Source organism: Diabrotica virgifera, chromosome 6 (assembly GCF_917563875.1).
Source record: "Diabrotica virgifera virgifera chromosome 6, PGI_DIABVI_V3a".
In the NCBI taxonomy this organism is placed as follows: Eukaryota; Metazoa; Arthropoda; class Insecta; order Coleoptera; family Chrysomelidae; genus Diabrotica; species Diabrotica virgifera.
Window position 1 is genome coordinate 29,700,264 of NC_065448.1, and position 16,450 is coordinate 29,716,713.

General features: G+C 34.4%; 1 protein-coding gene across 1 annotated transcript in view; it reads right to left on the bottom strand.

Moving 5' to 3' along the window:
• Positions 1-16,450, bottom strand: part of LOC114335746 (baculoviral IAP repeat-containing protein 6) — a 214,717-nt gene that overhangs the window by 155,899 nt on the left and 42,368 nt on the right. Inside the window, exons 5-6 of the mRNA XM_028286039.2 lie at positions 13,228-13,676; positions 6,112-6,677 (exon numbers count right to left, since the gene is read on the bottom strand). Coding sequence (XP_028141840.1) covers positions 6,112-6,677; positions 13,228-13,676 — 1,015 coding nt within the window. The remainder of the gene's footprint in view (positions 1-6,111; positions 6,678-13,227; positions 13,677-16,450) is intronic.

Consider the following 16,450-nt stretch of genomic DNA (forward strand, 5'->3'; position numbering starts at 1 on the left):
TCCCCAAGCTCACAAACACATGCAGATGTATGCCGTCTATAATCATGCAATTATAACGTGACGTACTTACATTCGGTTACAAGGAGCTACTACCTCAGTAATCATTAACATGATATTTCTGCTTAAGTTATGCTAACGGGATATGGTGGAATAGATGGAGAATGTTGCAAAGGTAAACAAGTTTATGGAATTTGGGAATTCTTGAGGGTGAAGAGATAGTTGGTGAAAGACAAAAAACAAATATGTGCCTGTTATTTTGTTTGTGAAGTAAACTAAAGTGAATGTCATATATACAATTTTTTAAAATGTGATGGTTTTAAAGATTTTTATTTCTATTTATTAAAAGATTTGTGTTTTTAATTATATTTATTAAAAGACTTCTATTTATTAGTGCATGTGTTAGTGTAAGTGTTTTTGATTCAAAAGTTGTCAGTCTTACACTTACATTTACACTTACACTAATAAATAGAAGTCTTTTAATAAATATAAATAAAAACAAAAATCTTTTAAATAATGAATGGGTTGCATGTGTGAGTCCATACTATTGTAGTAAATAAAAAAGAGACGTTCTCACAAACAATTTATTTTACAACTGACGACCGGTTTCGCTGTCTACAATATTCACAGCATCTTCAGGTCACGGTAAAAGTAAAATTAAATGCTACAAATAACAAAAAACCAGAGTTAGTTAAGTGGTCTGGTTGAAATCAAAGGGTAAAGATCAAGCCAATATTAAAGTATATACAGTGCTAGTCAAAAGTCCGTACCCCCCCTCTTATCTTTTAAACGGTTTTACCTATAATAGTGAAATTTGGATGGAGCAAATTAACTGACGTAAGCTTCTTAACTAGTTATGACAGGTGACGTAATAGTGACAGATGACGTTACAGAGCCACTGTGACCGATAATTTTAAATGGGACCTTATGGCAAGTGATACCTCGTTTGAAAGGTATTCAAAATACCTACTCAGCCATACTAATTTTTTTGTGTTTTAGTTGATTTTGATTTTGGTGAATAAATTAAATAAATATAATATTGTAGCTTCGCATTTAATTAATAAAAATTCAAATGTACGCCTATGGTTTTTTTGTCAAAAAAGTTGACGTTTTTCGATTCTCTAGTAGTTTTTACGTCAACGTCAACCTTTTTGACAAGTAATCATAGGCGGAATTTTGAATTTTGAATTAATTAAATGAAACTATAATTTTATATTTATTTCATTAATTCGTCAAAATTAGCTTAAACTTAAACAATATTAGTATGACTGAATAGGTATTTTCAATACCTTTCAAACGAGGTGTCACTTGCCATAAGGTCCCATTTAAAATTATCTGTCACAGTGGCGCTGTAAAGTCATCTGTCACTATTACGTCACCTGTCATGACTAGTTAAGAAGCTTACGTCCGTTTATTTCCTATCTCCAAATTTCACTATTATAGGTATAACCGTTCAAAAGATACGAGGGGGGGTACGGACTTTTGACTAGCACTGTATATTCATGCATACATATAAATACTAAAATGTACGTAAATATGGTTTAACAACCCTCACACTCACATACATGCAAGCATTCAAATGTAGTGGCAACTAAAGTATGTCAAGTATAAGTATAAAATGTACACTTACTTTCCGGTATAAGGGAAGAATATAGTAGTATTCAATATCACACTTTTTCTCCAAATTATGCTAAAGGGAGAGATGGTAGAGGGACAGATTTGATTGTAATGTACAAGCAAAACAAAATAATTGGCAGGATCTTGAGGGGATTAGTAAGGGAACACGACATTAAACCGTGAAACCAAAAATTGTTAGTTATATATAAAGTGATGTTATTTTTAAATTTTTTAAAGTGTATTTTTAAGTTTATTGGGATTATTAGATGTTGTTCTGGATGTTCAAGAACTGATGGATGTAAGATTGGTTGTGCAATTTTCTTAAAACCAGAATTGGTCAGTTGTGTATTATTTGTGGTGTGATTGTGAAAATGTTTTAATTTTTATTTGTTGGAGACATTGAAATTAAACTGAACAATAGTAAATAGGTAAAATTTGCTAAAATTTAAAAGTGTCAAACAATAAAATCATTAATAAATAATTCAGAATTAAATTCAAATGTGAAGGTAACTAACTGTAATTTTTTCATATATTTTTTTTTCATATTTGCCTTTTTCTAACTTTTTAGTAATATCTCATAAAATCTCATTCATTGCTGCACAAATCATCATAACTTTATATTACTATAAATTTAATTTCATGTACAGTTAGTTACCTTCACATTTGAATTTAATTCTGAATTATTTATTAATGATTTTATTGTTTGACACTTTTAAATTTTAGCAAATTTTACCTATTTACTATTGTTCAGTTTAATTTCAATGTCTCCAACAAATAAAAATTAAAACATTTTCACAATCACACCACAAATAATACACAACTGACCAATTCTGGTTTTAAGAAAATTGCACAACCAATCTTACATCCATCAGTTCTTGAACATCCAGAACAACATCTAATAATCCCAATAAACTTAAAAATACACTTTAAAAATAACATCACTTTATATATAACTAACAATTTTTGGTTTCACGGTTTAATGTCGTGTTCCCTTACTAATCCCCTCAAGATCCTGCCAATTATTTTGTTTTGCTTGTACATTACAATCAAATCTGTCCCTCTACCATCTCTCCCTTTAGCATAATTTGGAGAAAAAGTATGATATTGAATACTACTATATTCTTCCCTTATACCGGAAAGTAAGTGTACATTTTATACTTATACTTGACATACTTTAGTTGCCACTACATTTGAATGCTTGCATGTATGTGAGTGTGAGGGTTGTTAAACCATATTTACGTACATTTTAGTATTTATATGTATGCATGAATATATATACTTTAATATTGGCTTGATCTTTACCCTTTGATTTCAACCAGACCACTTAACTAACTCTGGTTTTTTGTTATTTGTAGCATTTAATTTTACTTTTACCGTGACCTGAAGATGCTGTGAATATTGTAGACAGCGAAACCGGTCGTCAGTTGTAAAATAAATTGTTTGTGAGAACGTCTCTTTTTTCTTTACTACAAAAATCTTTTAATTAATAGAAATAAAAATCTTTAAAACCATCACATTTCAAAAAATTGTATATATGACATTCACTTTAGTCTACTTCACAAACAAAATAACAGGCACAGATCTGTTGGTTGTCTTTCACTAACTATCTCTTCACCCTCAAGAATTCCCAAATTCCATAAACTTGCTTACCTTTGCAACATTCTCCATCTATTCCACCATATCGCGTTAGCATAACTTAAGCAGAAATATCATGTTAATGATTACTGAGGTAGTAGCTCCTTGTAACCGAATGTAAGTACGACACGTTATAAGTGCATGATTATAGACGGCATACATCTGCATGTGTTTGTGAGCTTGGGGTTTGTTACCGCCCCCGAGTTTACATGCATATGTATTTGTCTGCTATCTTAACTATTTTTATGTATGTTGTTCAATATTGGCTTGATCTTATGGATCTTTAGCATCTTTTACAACCAGACATTGTTCTAACTCTGGTTTTTATTTGTAGCATTTTGTGACTTGTAACCGTTGACCTGAAGATGCTCTGCATACTTTAGAGAGCGAAACCGGTCGTCGGAAGTTACAATAAATGATTGAGAGTACGTCTGTCTGCAATCTGTCTCACATGCAACCCATTCAACATTTAAATACTTAATATTTTTTCAAAGGCGTAATACGTCTTTATGTAAAAATGATGTGATCGTGAAAAGCATACGTTGCAACATTTAATCTTCTTCTTAAAGTTCCATCTCCTATCGGAGGTTGGATATCATAATGGCTATGGTCACTTTGTTGGCTGTTGCTCTGAATAGTTGTAATAAAATACAGTTAACCCTGTAAGCGCGCTTGTTGCTCTCAAGCAACGTTGACTTCAAACTGTTAAATTTCCATATACGTCGAATTTTACCACAGTAGGACGGTGTGGTATGCAAGCGACAACCATTCGTCTATGATTTCGGCATGTGCGCCACCTGTATTATAATATTTTAACTTATTAAACATCATTTCGAGTATGAGATTTCAACAGCAGTGTTGTAGTGCCGACGTTGATAGTTAAATATAAACAAATCGGTAAGTAAAAATATGTATTTTGCTGTAATATTTTCAGAATACATTTCCATCCATCCATCCAATGGCACTACAGCCCAAATCGAGCCTTGGCCTCCTTCAATAAGCTTCTCCAATCATTTCGATTTACCGCTGTTCTTTTCCATGAACGCGTTCCCAGAAAGTTCCTGGCATCCTCATCGACTTCGTCTTCCCATCTCTTTTTAGGTCTTCCAACAGGTCTTCTTCCCTGCATTCTTGCATTCAGCAGTTTTCTGGGGATTCTACTCTCATGCATGCGGACCACGTGCCCTGCCCACCGTAATCTCTGCAGTTTAGTGTGTTGTGCTAGAGTTGGTTCGCTATATTGCTCGTATATTTCTCTATTATACCTAATTCGCCAGTTGTTATTTTCACTTATTGGGCCCAGTATCCTACGTAATACTTTTCTTTCAAACACATCTAATGCATTGGCAGATTTTTGTGTCACCACCCATGTTTCGCAGCCATAACTTACTATGGGCCTGATTATTGTTTTATATACCCGGAGTTTTGTTTTCCGGAATACATTTCATGTTCAGAATACATTTAGGAAAGGTGTATTTATGATCTAAAAGATACAGTTACTTTCTGTTTTGAAAAGTTTTAGCAAAAACTTCCCCTAAAAAGTGTGTTGAGCTACGTAGTTCCTGTTAGGGCAGATGTATCAGATACAGAAAGTATATGCGATGATGATGACATAGAAAGGAAGCATTTTGATAAACGTTTTGCAAATGGGTAGAACTATAAAATGCAAATAGGTAGAACTATACGTAGTTGGTAATAGGAGAATTTGATATTGAGCAGGAAGAAATAGATTTGTAAGAGCCACAACCCAAGAAAATGAAAATACCTTATAAATATTATACCAATACCTTAAAAAAATTTACAATGGACATAGCTGAATCTTTTTTTTTGCCAAACAGGTAAAATAAAAAAGAAGGGCGGCCTTCACTGAACGAGACGACCGAAAAAATTGTAACTCTTACGAAAATTCGACCACATGACATCACTAGGAAATACAACGTAGGACACTGGCTTATCTATGGTTTACACCATCTAAGAATTGTTTTTTTAATTTTCATAACTCTCCATAAATTTTTGTCTTTGTTTTTACTTGTAACTTTGTAAGTATTAAAGTTCAAGTTTGCTTATTTCTGTAGTTTTTCTTACATATTGTAAGCCCTAAAAAATTACTTGTGTTAGTGGTGATCTCTCGTTTGCACAATACAAAAATTTTAACCTCAAACTCTTAGTGTTGCTTTGGAGCAACGTTCTCATTATACCACTAATGGACAATGTTACCTGAGGGAAACATTTTCAAACTCCACTTTTTATATAAAAATTGCATATACCAACCACACTGATGCGTTCATAGTCGCTTAAAAAACACTCACACGAATTTTTAGAATTTTATTTCAATGAATTTAAGTTGTGACGGTGATAGGGTTAAACCATTCTCTAAGGTTCCTCAGCCAGGAGATGCGTCTTCTTCCTTGGATCCTTCCTTGCATCATAATTCCCAGCAACTCATATTTTTCTCCTCTGGTAATGTGACCCAAATATTCCAGTTTTCTTGTTTTTATACTGTTCATAATCTCTAACTCCTTATTTAAACGTCGTAGCACTTCAACATTGGTAATTCTTTGAACTCACTGAATTTTCAATATTCTTCTGTAACACCACATTTCGACCACTTCTATTTTTCTTATGTGTTGTCTCTTCAATGTCCAAGCTTCCATTCCGTATAGTAATCTACAAAATATGTAGCATCTTAGAGCCCTCAATCTGAGAGGCAACTGAAGGTCTTTGTTTGTAAGCATTCTCTTCATTTTTATAAATGCTTGCCTTACACTTTCAATTCGGACTTTAATTTCTTTGTTTTGGTCATTTTTGTCATTGAAATTGAATGAATGAGTGCTAAAAAATTGATCAAAAAATAAAACTTACCTCCAAAATATGGTCTGATATACTAGGTTCACTCTCCACATTGCTAACTTCCAAAGGACCATTGGTCATAAGGTTTGAGTCGTTCGATATAGAATTAAAATTAACGTTCGCTGCATTGAAACTATCAAATACTAACACCTTAGGTCCTGTGTGACTCTTCTTAGTCATCGATACTGAAGGACTTATGTACAGTTCATCAGATTCACTGGGTATCAAGGTTTTATAAAAGGAAAACACCACGGGATCTATGTTACCTATAAAGTCTGTATAACTTTCTTTCTTATCTAAATCATCTATGGAATTGGAATCCAGCACAAATGGATTTTCGGGTGGGGATTTTACTGTCTGAATTTCCTGTTCTTCCAAATCTTTGCTGTAGGTAAAATCATAGACTACTAGATACGCTTTATCTTTTATCATATTTTCTGTTTGTGTGTTATTCTGAGACTGACTAGTGAGGGTTACGCCACTGATTATACTTGGCCTACATGATATTGATTTATTTACATTTTTATTATCACCTACGATAGCTATGGATGTTATTTTTTTATCTACAGGATATTTTTCTGAAAAAAAAGAAAGTTAATCAATACAAAAATCATTATTCTCTTCATCTAGAGTAGGTTTTAAAATTTATTTGTTCAGTGCCATGTTTTTTTGACAAATTTACAGTAAAGGTAAGTTGACCAAATAAGGCCCACTTAATGTTTGTTAGTTGTGTTTTGATAAATAAAATCACGATATAAATCTGAAAACCACAGAGAAGATAAATCACATATTTAAATTTAATATGAGATTGTTAAATTTTGTCAAATGTTTTATGAGTTGTTACTTTTTAGTCTTTAAAAAATGGTTGCTTCTGGGCCTAATTAGGAACACCATGTTCTTAATAAGGCCCACTTCATGTTCTTAATAAGGCCCACTTTTTAAATGTGACAATTATGCCTGGTTGCACCAACAGATCTTCAGCTCCAGTTTAGCCCAGTTCAGCTTATGTCGCATTGACGTTCCACGTCTTAAGCTTAAGGTCTATTGGTGCAACTATACATTAATCAAATTAAACAAAGGTGACATGTAGGACATTTATTTTGTAAAAAATAATAGGTACTTAAAATAATTATTGCAAACAGTCTGGACATATGAAAACTAAGTCTTTATCATCTGCTAAAAGTCCTACACACTCTTCATGAATATATCGTTTGCAGCTGTCACAAAGTCTCATATCCTTAACGACATCCTCATTGCAGACGAAACAATACCAACTATATTTTCGTTCTTCTTTGTTTTTTTAGGTTTCAAGTGAGCAGTGTTTATTTTTCTCTTCTCCTTTTTTTAGTTGTTTTTTGACTATTTTTCCGTTTGCCAAGTTTTTTCCTTTTCTTGATTGGTTTTTAGGGTCATTTAAACCAGCTTCATCAAACAATGATTTTGTGACTTCCTGTGCTCGATAGTTCAGGGATGTCTTTCTAGTACCTTTGCGTTTTCCAGTTTCCAATTCTGGCGTTATTAACACTGCGTTGAAACTTACTGACATTTCGTTTTCTTCTTCTGAGCTGTCATGTACTGAAAATTCATTGTCAGAACCGTCAGAACTCTCAGAGCTATCTTGCGTATTTTTCTCCTTTAGAGCTTTTATTTTCTTTTTTCTGTCTGGAGTGGAGCTGCCAATAGGATTATTCGTTGCGGAAGTCGAAGCTGATGGAATAGCAGAATCTTCTGAGTTTAATTTATTTTCTGTTATTTCTGATGGGCAAAAAGCTATGTCAGGAATGACACTCGGATCATACGGGTATATTCCCGTAGCACGAAAACCTGAAATAACATTTGATGCTGCAGTTGCTTTTGGCCATACTTTTGAGAAAATTGTGCCAAACGAAAATTTATTGATCGTTCGATGTAGTTTATTTGTCCAGTAGGTGATAACTTCGTCGTCCCAGTAAGATTCGAAGGCTTTAAATACCGCCTTGTCCATAGGTTGCAGTTCATGTGTGCAATTACTTGGCAGGCAAAAAAGCGTAATTTCATACGACTCGGCTTCATCAACAATACCTGCATCCAAATGGGACGATGCTCCATCAAAAATAAGCAGTACTCTTCCTATTGGCTTGTACTTACCAAAATGTTGTACCCATTTAATGAAAACTGGCGTAGTCATACTTCCTTTCTCGGTCATTTCAATAACTGTTCCAGCAGGAAGATTGTCATACCATTCATTCTTCTTTCTTTTTCATTTGAACAAGATCATAGGTGGAATTATTTGTCCTATAGCATTTCCACAACCGACGATTGACACATTCTCAGCATGCTCTTGCGAAATCAAATGAACTCGTTTGACACCTTTACGAGCATATACCTGTTGTGATTTATGAAGGTTTAGGCGGCAACCTTTCTCATCAATATTAAAAATGCGTTGAGGGCTTTGCAGGATATCAAGCTTCAACATAACTTCGCGTAGCTTTTCAAAATAGTCATTGACTATGAATCTATTTATTTGGCGGCTCTAGCTAGATTCATGAATTGAGATTTTCTTTTAACTACTTCGGGATGTCGATTTAAAAAAAGTTTGAGCCATTTTCGACCAGCTAAGTTTTTATCGATAAAAGGTGCAGATATGCCATTTCTTTGGCAATATTCATGGACAGAACGTCTTATCACTGTTGATGTCAGAGGCATTCCAACGTCAGCTAGCCTAAAAATTCTTCCACACAACTCAGATTCTTGTTGGGGGGTTAAACATGAAGGGCGCCTAAGTTTCTTTTCCGCTTTTCCACTAAGCAAATGATTCCTAAGTGTTCGACGGGCAATATAAAATTCTTTGGCGGCTGTTCTTACTGACATCCCATTTTTAACTGCTTGCAAGGCCAAAGCCATTTGTTCTTCAGTCCATAAAGCTCTAGACATCTTAAGCTTTTTAGCATTCTTTCTGAAACAAAGTTAAAAACTTATAAAGCGTGTTATTGTAGTGGTCTTAACAAGGCCCACCCGTAGTCTTAATAAGGCCCACCCGGGCCTTATTAGGAATACTGTAGGTGATCAATGTTTTTTAGACATTACCATTATTTACGTTTTAATAAACATAAGGTAATTCAGGTACTATGAAAGTACAACTAATAAGTACACAAATGTCATGCAGAATAAAAAAAATCGCACTTATAATCGTATTAAATTACAAAAGCATACTAACCTCAATATTAGATTGGATGTTTACCCATTGACCACTGTAAACGAATGATCATATAAAAGCGACAGTTCACGTCGGTGCTCAACTTAGTGTAACAATTTGCACCTAGATGGCTCTACTGCGTGTACATTGCAGCATACTGCCATTATTTGTCCATCCTGGGGAATAAGGGCGAGTGGGCTTTATTAGAAACCGGGCTTTATTTGGCGAACCTACCTTAGTAGAAAACGGAAACAAACGTTTGTTTACTGTCAGTTGAGATTTATTTATTTTGAAGTTTTCGCTTTAAGATTTCATAAAAATTATAAGTAAGAAAAAGTGTCTGTAAAAGTTGGTTGGGCGGTTGGCCAATGCTGAAATGTGTCGAATATTCCAGAATGAAAACATTTCATGGAAAACAATTTATAGAACAATAGTGGAGTGCGAGCAGGGAATACCACGTCAGAATCTACCAAAAAGTGGAAGACCAAATGCATTTACTGCGCAGAGGTCAGACACATTAGTGAGAAGAGCAAAAACCAAGTTCAAATGTCAACTAGAACTAGGAGATCAGAAAAATCATTATTTTAGATGCAAAAAGTATTTCATTTTGAGTTATTCTGAAATGAAGGGAAGCTTTGAATGGTCAGAGCTATACTGATATTGAAATTAGACGGGGGTGAGACAGGGATGCGTATTGTCGCCAGTTCTCTTTAATGTCTACTCGGAAGAGATCCTAAAAAAAGTCTTGAGTGTGAAACAGTTGGAATAAAGGTGAACGGAGTTCCCATTAACAACATTAGATATGCGGATGACACTGTCGTCTTAGCCGAAAATATTGAAGATCTTCAACGACTGGTGAACAAAATAGCGATGTATAGCCAAGAATACGGTCTAACAATGAACGTCAAGAAGACAAAATTTATGAGCAAATCTAAAACTCATAAACGGAACCAATCTAAGACATAACGAGAATCTCTTCATAAACGGAACCAATTGTACAGGATTTATATTATCATTCAAAAATAAGAGTAACCTATATCCATTTAATGTTTAAAGTCTCAAACAAATATTAGTTACATGTGTTGTTTTGATTTCGTAAAAGTAGACCACTCCCTTTGGAAAACAATGGTGTCAGCAATTTGGTAATGTTAGTATTTCATGGCCACAGGCAGGTATGAATCATAACAAACAATTGGGATTGATTATAGATACGTAGCAAATAAAGAAAAGAGATCAGTCATTATTCATCATTCATTATTCAACCATCAATGTAGTTAGAATATAGACTTTCGTCCACCAACTACATTTGAGTCCGCGAGTCTTTACCCGTGCGTCATCATTTAAAGCATAGGAAATAAGTCGGAAATTTATTTCACGTAACAACAACTGACAGAAAGTGGCTACTGTTCCGATTATGGGTTTTATTTTAAAATTTGACGTTATCAAATATATAGAATGTCAAATGTAAGTTTTGCTTCAAAATTTTTGTGCAGAATTACAGCTACATTTGAAGTAGCTTAATAAATTATTTTATTATTATTGATTAATAAATAAATAAACAATTTATAAAAAAAATTCAATAACATATTTTATTTTTGTTATTTTATTCACTTTGACCGAAATCTAAACACAATCATTTCTTTACTGTGTGAGTGACGTTAGCTTTGTATGTTTTAAATATTAATTGCCAAAATATAATTATTTACCTTAAAATTTCAGAGCCCAATATAAAATTAGTCGTGAAAACAACTGTTTGTGTAATATAAAGAAACTTCAAAACGCAAAAATTAGACAAAAACCGCAAAAAATTCAACTGACTGACAGCCACAAAAATAAACAAAGCAAACGTCAAACAAATTGTGCTTAAAATATGAAAACATACCGAATCGTCTTTTTTTGTACCTATCACTTTTCAATGCACTGAGTCTAGATGGTTCATAAAAATAGCATGTGTTGTTACTTAATAACAAACGGCAGCTGGTTTGTCACGAGTTTCATGCGTGGAAGAGAATGATGCTAGATAAAAAGTTTGTGTTTTATCTCGCCAGGTATTAATGACGCACGGGTAAAGACTCGCGGACTCAACTGTAGTTACTGTTCTAATTAGCAAGTGATTAAATAAATAAAGTATGAACAAATAGTGTTTTACCAAGACAACCCTCTTCTCAGAGTAACTACCCCATTACAACACCGAATTCTTTTATACAATGTCGAACGAGTAGACCAATATGCATATCTTGGAACAATGATCAACTCCACAAATGCTTACTTCCAGGAGATTAAAATTAGAATAGAAAAGGCTAGAGCGAATTTTAACAAAATGAGAAAAGTGCTCTGCACAAGAGATCTAAAGTTAGAGCTAAGAGTAAGGTTGGCTACGTGCTAAGTTTTCTCGACTCTGTTTTACGGAATGAAAGCTTGGACCTTGAATGCGGTATCAATGAAAAAACTGAAATTATTCGAGTTGTGGGTATATAGAAGAATTCTAAAAATATCATGGACAGAACACGTCACACACAAAGAGGTTCTGAGAAAGATGAATAAAGAAATGGAAGTCTTAAATACAATCAAAATCAGAAAATTGGAATATCTCGGACATATCACACGTGAAGAGAGATACAGCTTGCTCCAATTGATTATGCAGGGAAAGATTCAAGGAAAAAGGAGCTAAGGGAGACGCAGAATATCGTGGCTGCGCAACCTGTGAGAATGGTACGGATGTACATCAAATGAACTTTTCAGAGCAGCCGTCTCCAAAGTCCGAATAGCTATGATGATTGCCCACCTTCGTCGTGAAGATAGCACTTGAAGAAGATGCTTTTGCAAAATGTTCCAGTTTGTCCAAGAACATCCTGCTAATGACAATATTATGTTGTGGCCAGACCTAGCATCATGCGATTACTCAAGAGATACTCAAAACTGGCTTCGACAACACCACATATCCTTTGTTCCCAAAAATGATCATCTTCCAAACTTGCTGCAGGCTCATCCATTAGAGGATTTTTGGGTTTTTCTGTCTAAGAAGGTTTATCATGGAGGCTGGGAAGGCCAAGATGAAGAACAACTAAGACAGCGAATTTACGAAAAACTGGGACAAATTGATCTGAATTCGGCCCAGGAGCTCATGACTCATGAGACATTCGAAGAAATTTGCATCTAGTAGCAGAATAGGCCACTCCACATAATTCGACAGTATAGTTTAGTTAACTAGTTAGTATTTAAATACATAGTTTTTAAAAAAAATCTGAAAATATTTTCTACCATAACTTTTAGAACAATTTGTTACCTAATCTACTGCATATGCAGTGTCAATATACTTTATATATCGTCAACCAATTTCCATAGCAATAAACAAAAAATTGTAATTGATATATTAACCTTCACATTTAGGCCTAGATCCCACGTACCAAAAAAAAGTTTATTAATAGCAAGCTGAAAATTTGTTAATAGCTTAACGTTGTCTAGTCAGACAAACTTTGATGTACGGGAACACTAGAAAAAGTTTTAATTGTGGAACAGGTTACAGGTTTCGAACGTCAGACTACGAAAACTCCCCATGTATTTTGTCGGACAGAACTTCCAATTGATTTGTTACCCTTTCATTAAACTCTCGTGCAAAAATCATCAGACTGCTATTTACCACCAATATAATACCTGTCATTTGACATGTTCTAAGTGTCAGACTTATTAAAATGCCCAACATATTTGTTGGACAAACATTTTTTCATATATTATATTTGCTATTGAATAAACTTAAAAACAACCTTCTAGTTTTCACAATCAGAGATTTGTCAGGATGACACGTTCCACAATTAAAACTTCTTCTGTTCCAGTGTTCCCCTACATCAAAGTTTGTCCGACTAGACACCGTTAAGCTATTAACAAAATTTCAGCTGGCTATTAATCAACCTTTTTTTGGTACACGGGATCCAGGCCGAATTATGCATACTTACTTATATCACTTCCAGGCCACCCTCCACCCTGCCCAAAATCCTGCGTATATTTATCCACGAGAAACGAATCAAACTGCGTAACATAAAAACAACACTCTCTTCTCACTTTCCCAGAAACATCAAATACTGATATAAGTCCATCTTGGTCTGCTGCCGGTATCAAATCGACAACAGAACTTCGTCCAACTAGATTGATGTTCTTTCCAGCGAACATGGCATCTACAGCTGGACAAGTAGCGTACGTGACTGATAGTGGAACGTTTTGCGTGTATTCACCGATGACGAATGGACAATTCGGGGAATGTCGTTCGTGTTCGCTGCAAGGTTCGTCTGTGCGTTCCCAGGAAACGAGGCACACGGAGCATGTGAAGCACATGGCGCGGTCGTCGCCTGATGAATTCGGCTGATGGTAGAAACCTGCTTGGGCCATTTGGTCTGGTAATGCCCACCTGGAAAATTAAATCATCAAATTAGCTAAAATGTATTTTGTTCTCTTGTGCGGAATGAAAGTATGGACGTTAACGGCCAGCTAAATTAAAAAACTTTAAGTTTTTGAAATGTAGTGCCTGTGCCGAAGAAAAATTTTGAATGTTAACACATTAACCGCCAAATTAGTACTTTTTTATTTGATACTCCATTTTTAGAATCTCAATATTCTATGGAGTTATATTTAGCTCACATAACCCTTGTCCAAACAGGGTGTGAGTTAAATATAACTCACGTGCCGTTTACCTACTTATTTAGTCCTAAGCCTTTCTACCTTTAGGTATAAGTCTGGTGGAGTTAAGTTTTGCATTGTTGTCTCCATGCTTTCCGATCTTGTGTTATGTTTCTTGCACTTTCCGACTTCTTTTGTGATTTCATCTACCCACATAACTCTTGGTTTTCCTCTTTTGTTTTTCCCCTGCAATCTAGTTTCAAGCACTCGTTTTCTTAGTCTCGGACCATCTAAGTTGTCCCTCTACTACTTTTTCATTGATTAGTTTTAGTTTTTGTCTGATTATTTCGTTTCGTATTTTGTCTGTCCTCTTTCTGTTTGCTATTTTCCTCAGGAACCTCATTTCCACAGCAATGACCCTAGATTTGTCTCCCCTTCAATGTCCATGTCTCGCCGCTATACATGTTGGTTGGTCTAACTACTGATCTAACGACCGCCGTTTTTACCTTCTTCGGTATCTTTTTTTTCCAAAATGTTGTTTTCATAGTTCCTGTTCGTCCCATTCTCTCATTTATTTCCATGTCTTGTTTACCATTTGATTCAATTATTACTACTAGGCATTTAAAATATTCCACTTTCTCTAGTTGTTTCCCGTCTAATTCTATTGCGTGTGTCCTCATATTTGAACTATCATTCGTGGTTCTTACTGTATTTGTATTATTTTTGTGCATATATCCTTTATTACTTCTATTATGTTCTTGTAGACTCCCCTTTTTTTTAGTGTCTTCCATACGTCCTTTCTTCGGATTATGTCAAACGCCTTTTCCAGGTCGATGAAGCTTATATGTATCTCTCTATTCTGATTGATTACCTTCTCATTTATATGTCTAATTCTGAATATTAGTTCTTGTGTGCTTCTGTCCTTCCTGAATCCACACTGTGTATCTTCCATAGTTGGTTCTATTCGGGTTTTTATTCTTGTCTCTATTATTGTTGCGAATACTTTCCCAGGGTCCAGGGATACTTGATACGGTGATACCCCGGTAATTATTACAGTTTCTCTTATCCCCCTTTTTGTGTTTTGGTAATATAAGGTATTTCTTCCAGTCCTTTGGTATTTCTGCTCTATTTATGACATCATTAATTAGTTCTTTCATGCTTTCTATTCCCACTATTCCCATGAATTTTATAATTTCCGGGGTTATATGATCCTTGCCTGGTGCTTTGCCTGATTTTACTCTTTCTATTGTTTTCTCTAATTCTTCTCTTGTTAAGGATTCCACTTATTGTTCTTCATTCATTTCTTGTATCTCCACTATGTTGTCCATGTCTGCATGTGTTAGCTCTTTGAAATCTTCTCTCCATTTTTTTTATTATTTGTTCTTCTTCTGTTAGTACATTTCCATTCTTGTTTTTTATATCCAGCATCATGTGCTTTCCTGCTTTCACTGCTATTTTAACCGCTTTCCTTTTTTATATGTGCGTCGTAATCTTCCGGTTGCTTTGTACTTAGGTATCTCTTCCATTTGTCTTTTTTGTTCTTTATTTTCTCTAGTATTTTGACCGTCCACCATTCGGTTCTCCTCATGTTCGTAATAGTATTTGCTATTTTTGCCTTCCCACGAGTTTCAGCTGCTTTGATTATGCTGGTTTTCAGATATTCCCATTTTTCTTCTAATATTTGTATTTTTTGCCCTACCTTTCAAAATCATATCTAATTTTTCTTGGAATTTCTTCTTATATCTTTGTACTTTTTTCCATTTGTTGCTGCTCACCAAAAAGTAATCTATGATTGATTTTTCGTTTCGGCTGTCTTGTACTCTCGTGTATTTGTGTACTTCTTTATGTTTAAATTTTGTATTTGTTATAATTAGTTTGTCATCCATACATATTTCTATTATTCTCTCACCATTTCTGTTTAGTATTTCTTCCGCTTCTTTTCCCATGCACTCCTCTATTCCGCTGTTGTTATGTTTGACACTACCGTTTAGATCTTCCGTTACAATTATATTTTCTTCCTCATTATCAATTTGCATTTGAAGCTCCTCGAAAAATGTATCTGTGTCTTCTTTTCTAGCATCTTCATTTACTCGGTAGGCTGTTATTATTGTCCATAATTCCTCGTCCATCAGTTTCATTTTCACTCCTAATATTCTCTGGTTAACATAAATTACTCCATACTCCATTAAAATGTTACATTTTTTAAGCCATACCTTGTATTTATTAGAGGAGTCAATTTTATTTCTTTAATGTATAGGATGCATCAGTGGAAGCTTAAGTTCAAGTTTTTGAGGTCACCACTCTTGTCCCCCGGCCGCCATCTTGGAAATGGGGTGCAAAGGAATTTTGCGTTATATCTCGTAAACTACCAACCCTACGGAAAATCTAATTAAACATATATTAATATAATTAAACATAAAATAAAAATGTAGCAAATTAAGTTTTCTACAATTTTGTTTCTATTACTTTTTATCGTCAAGTGACCAACAAAAAAGATATAAACAAAAATATGTAAAAAAAATTTTAACACGTTTCCTTTTGGAGGTTATAACTTTTTTTCAGTTC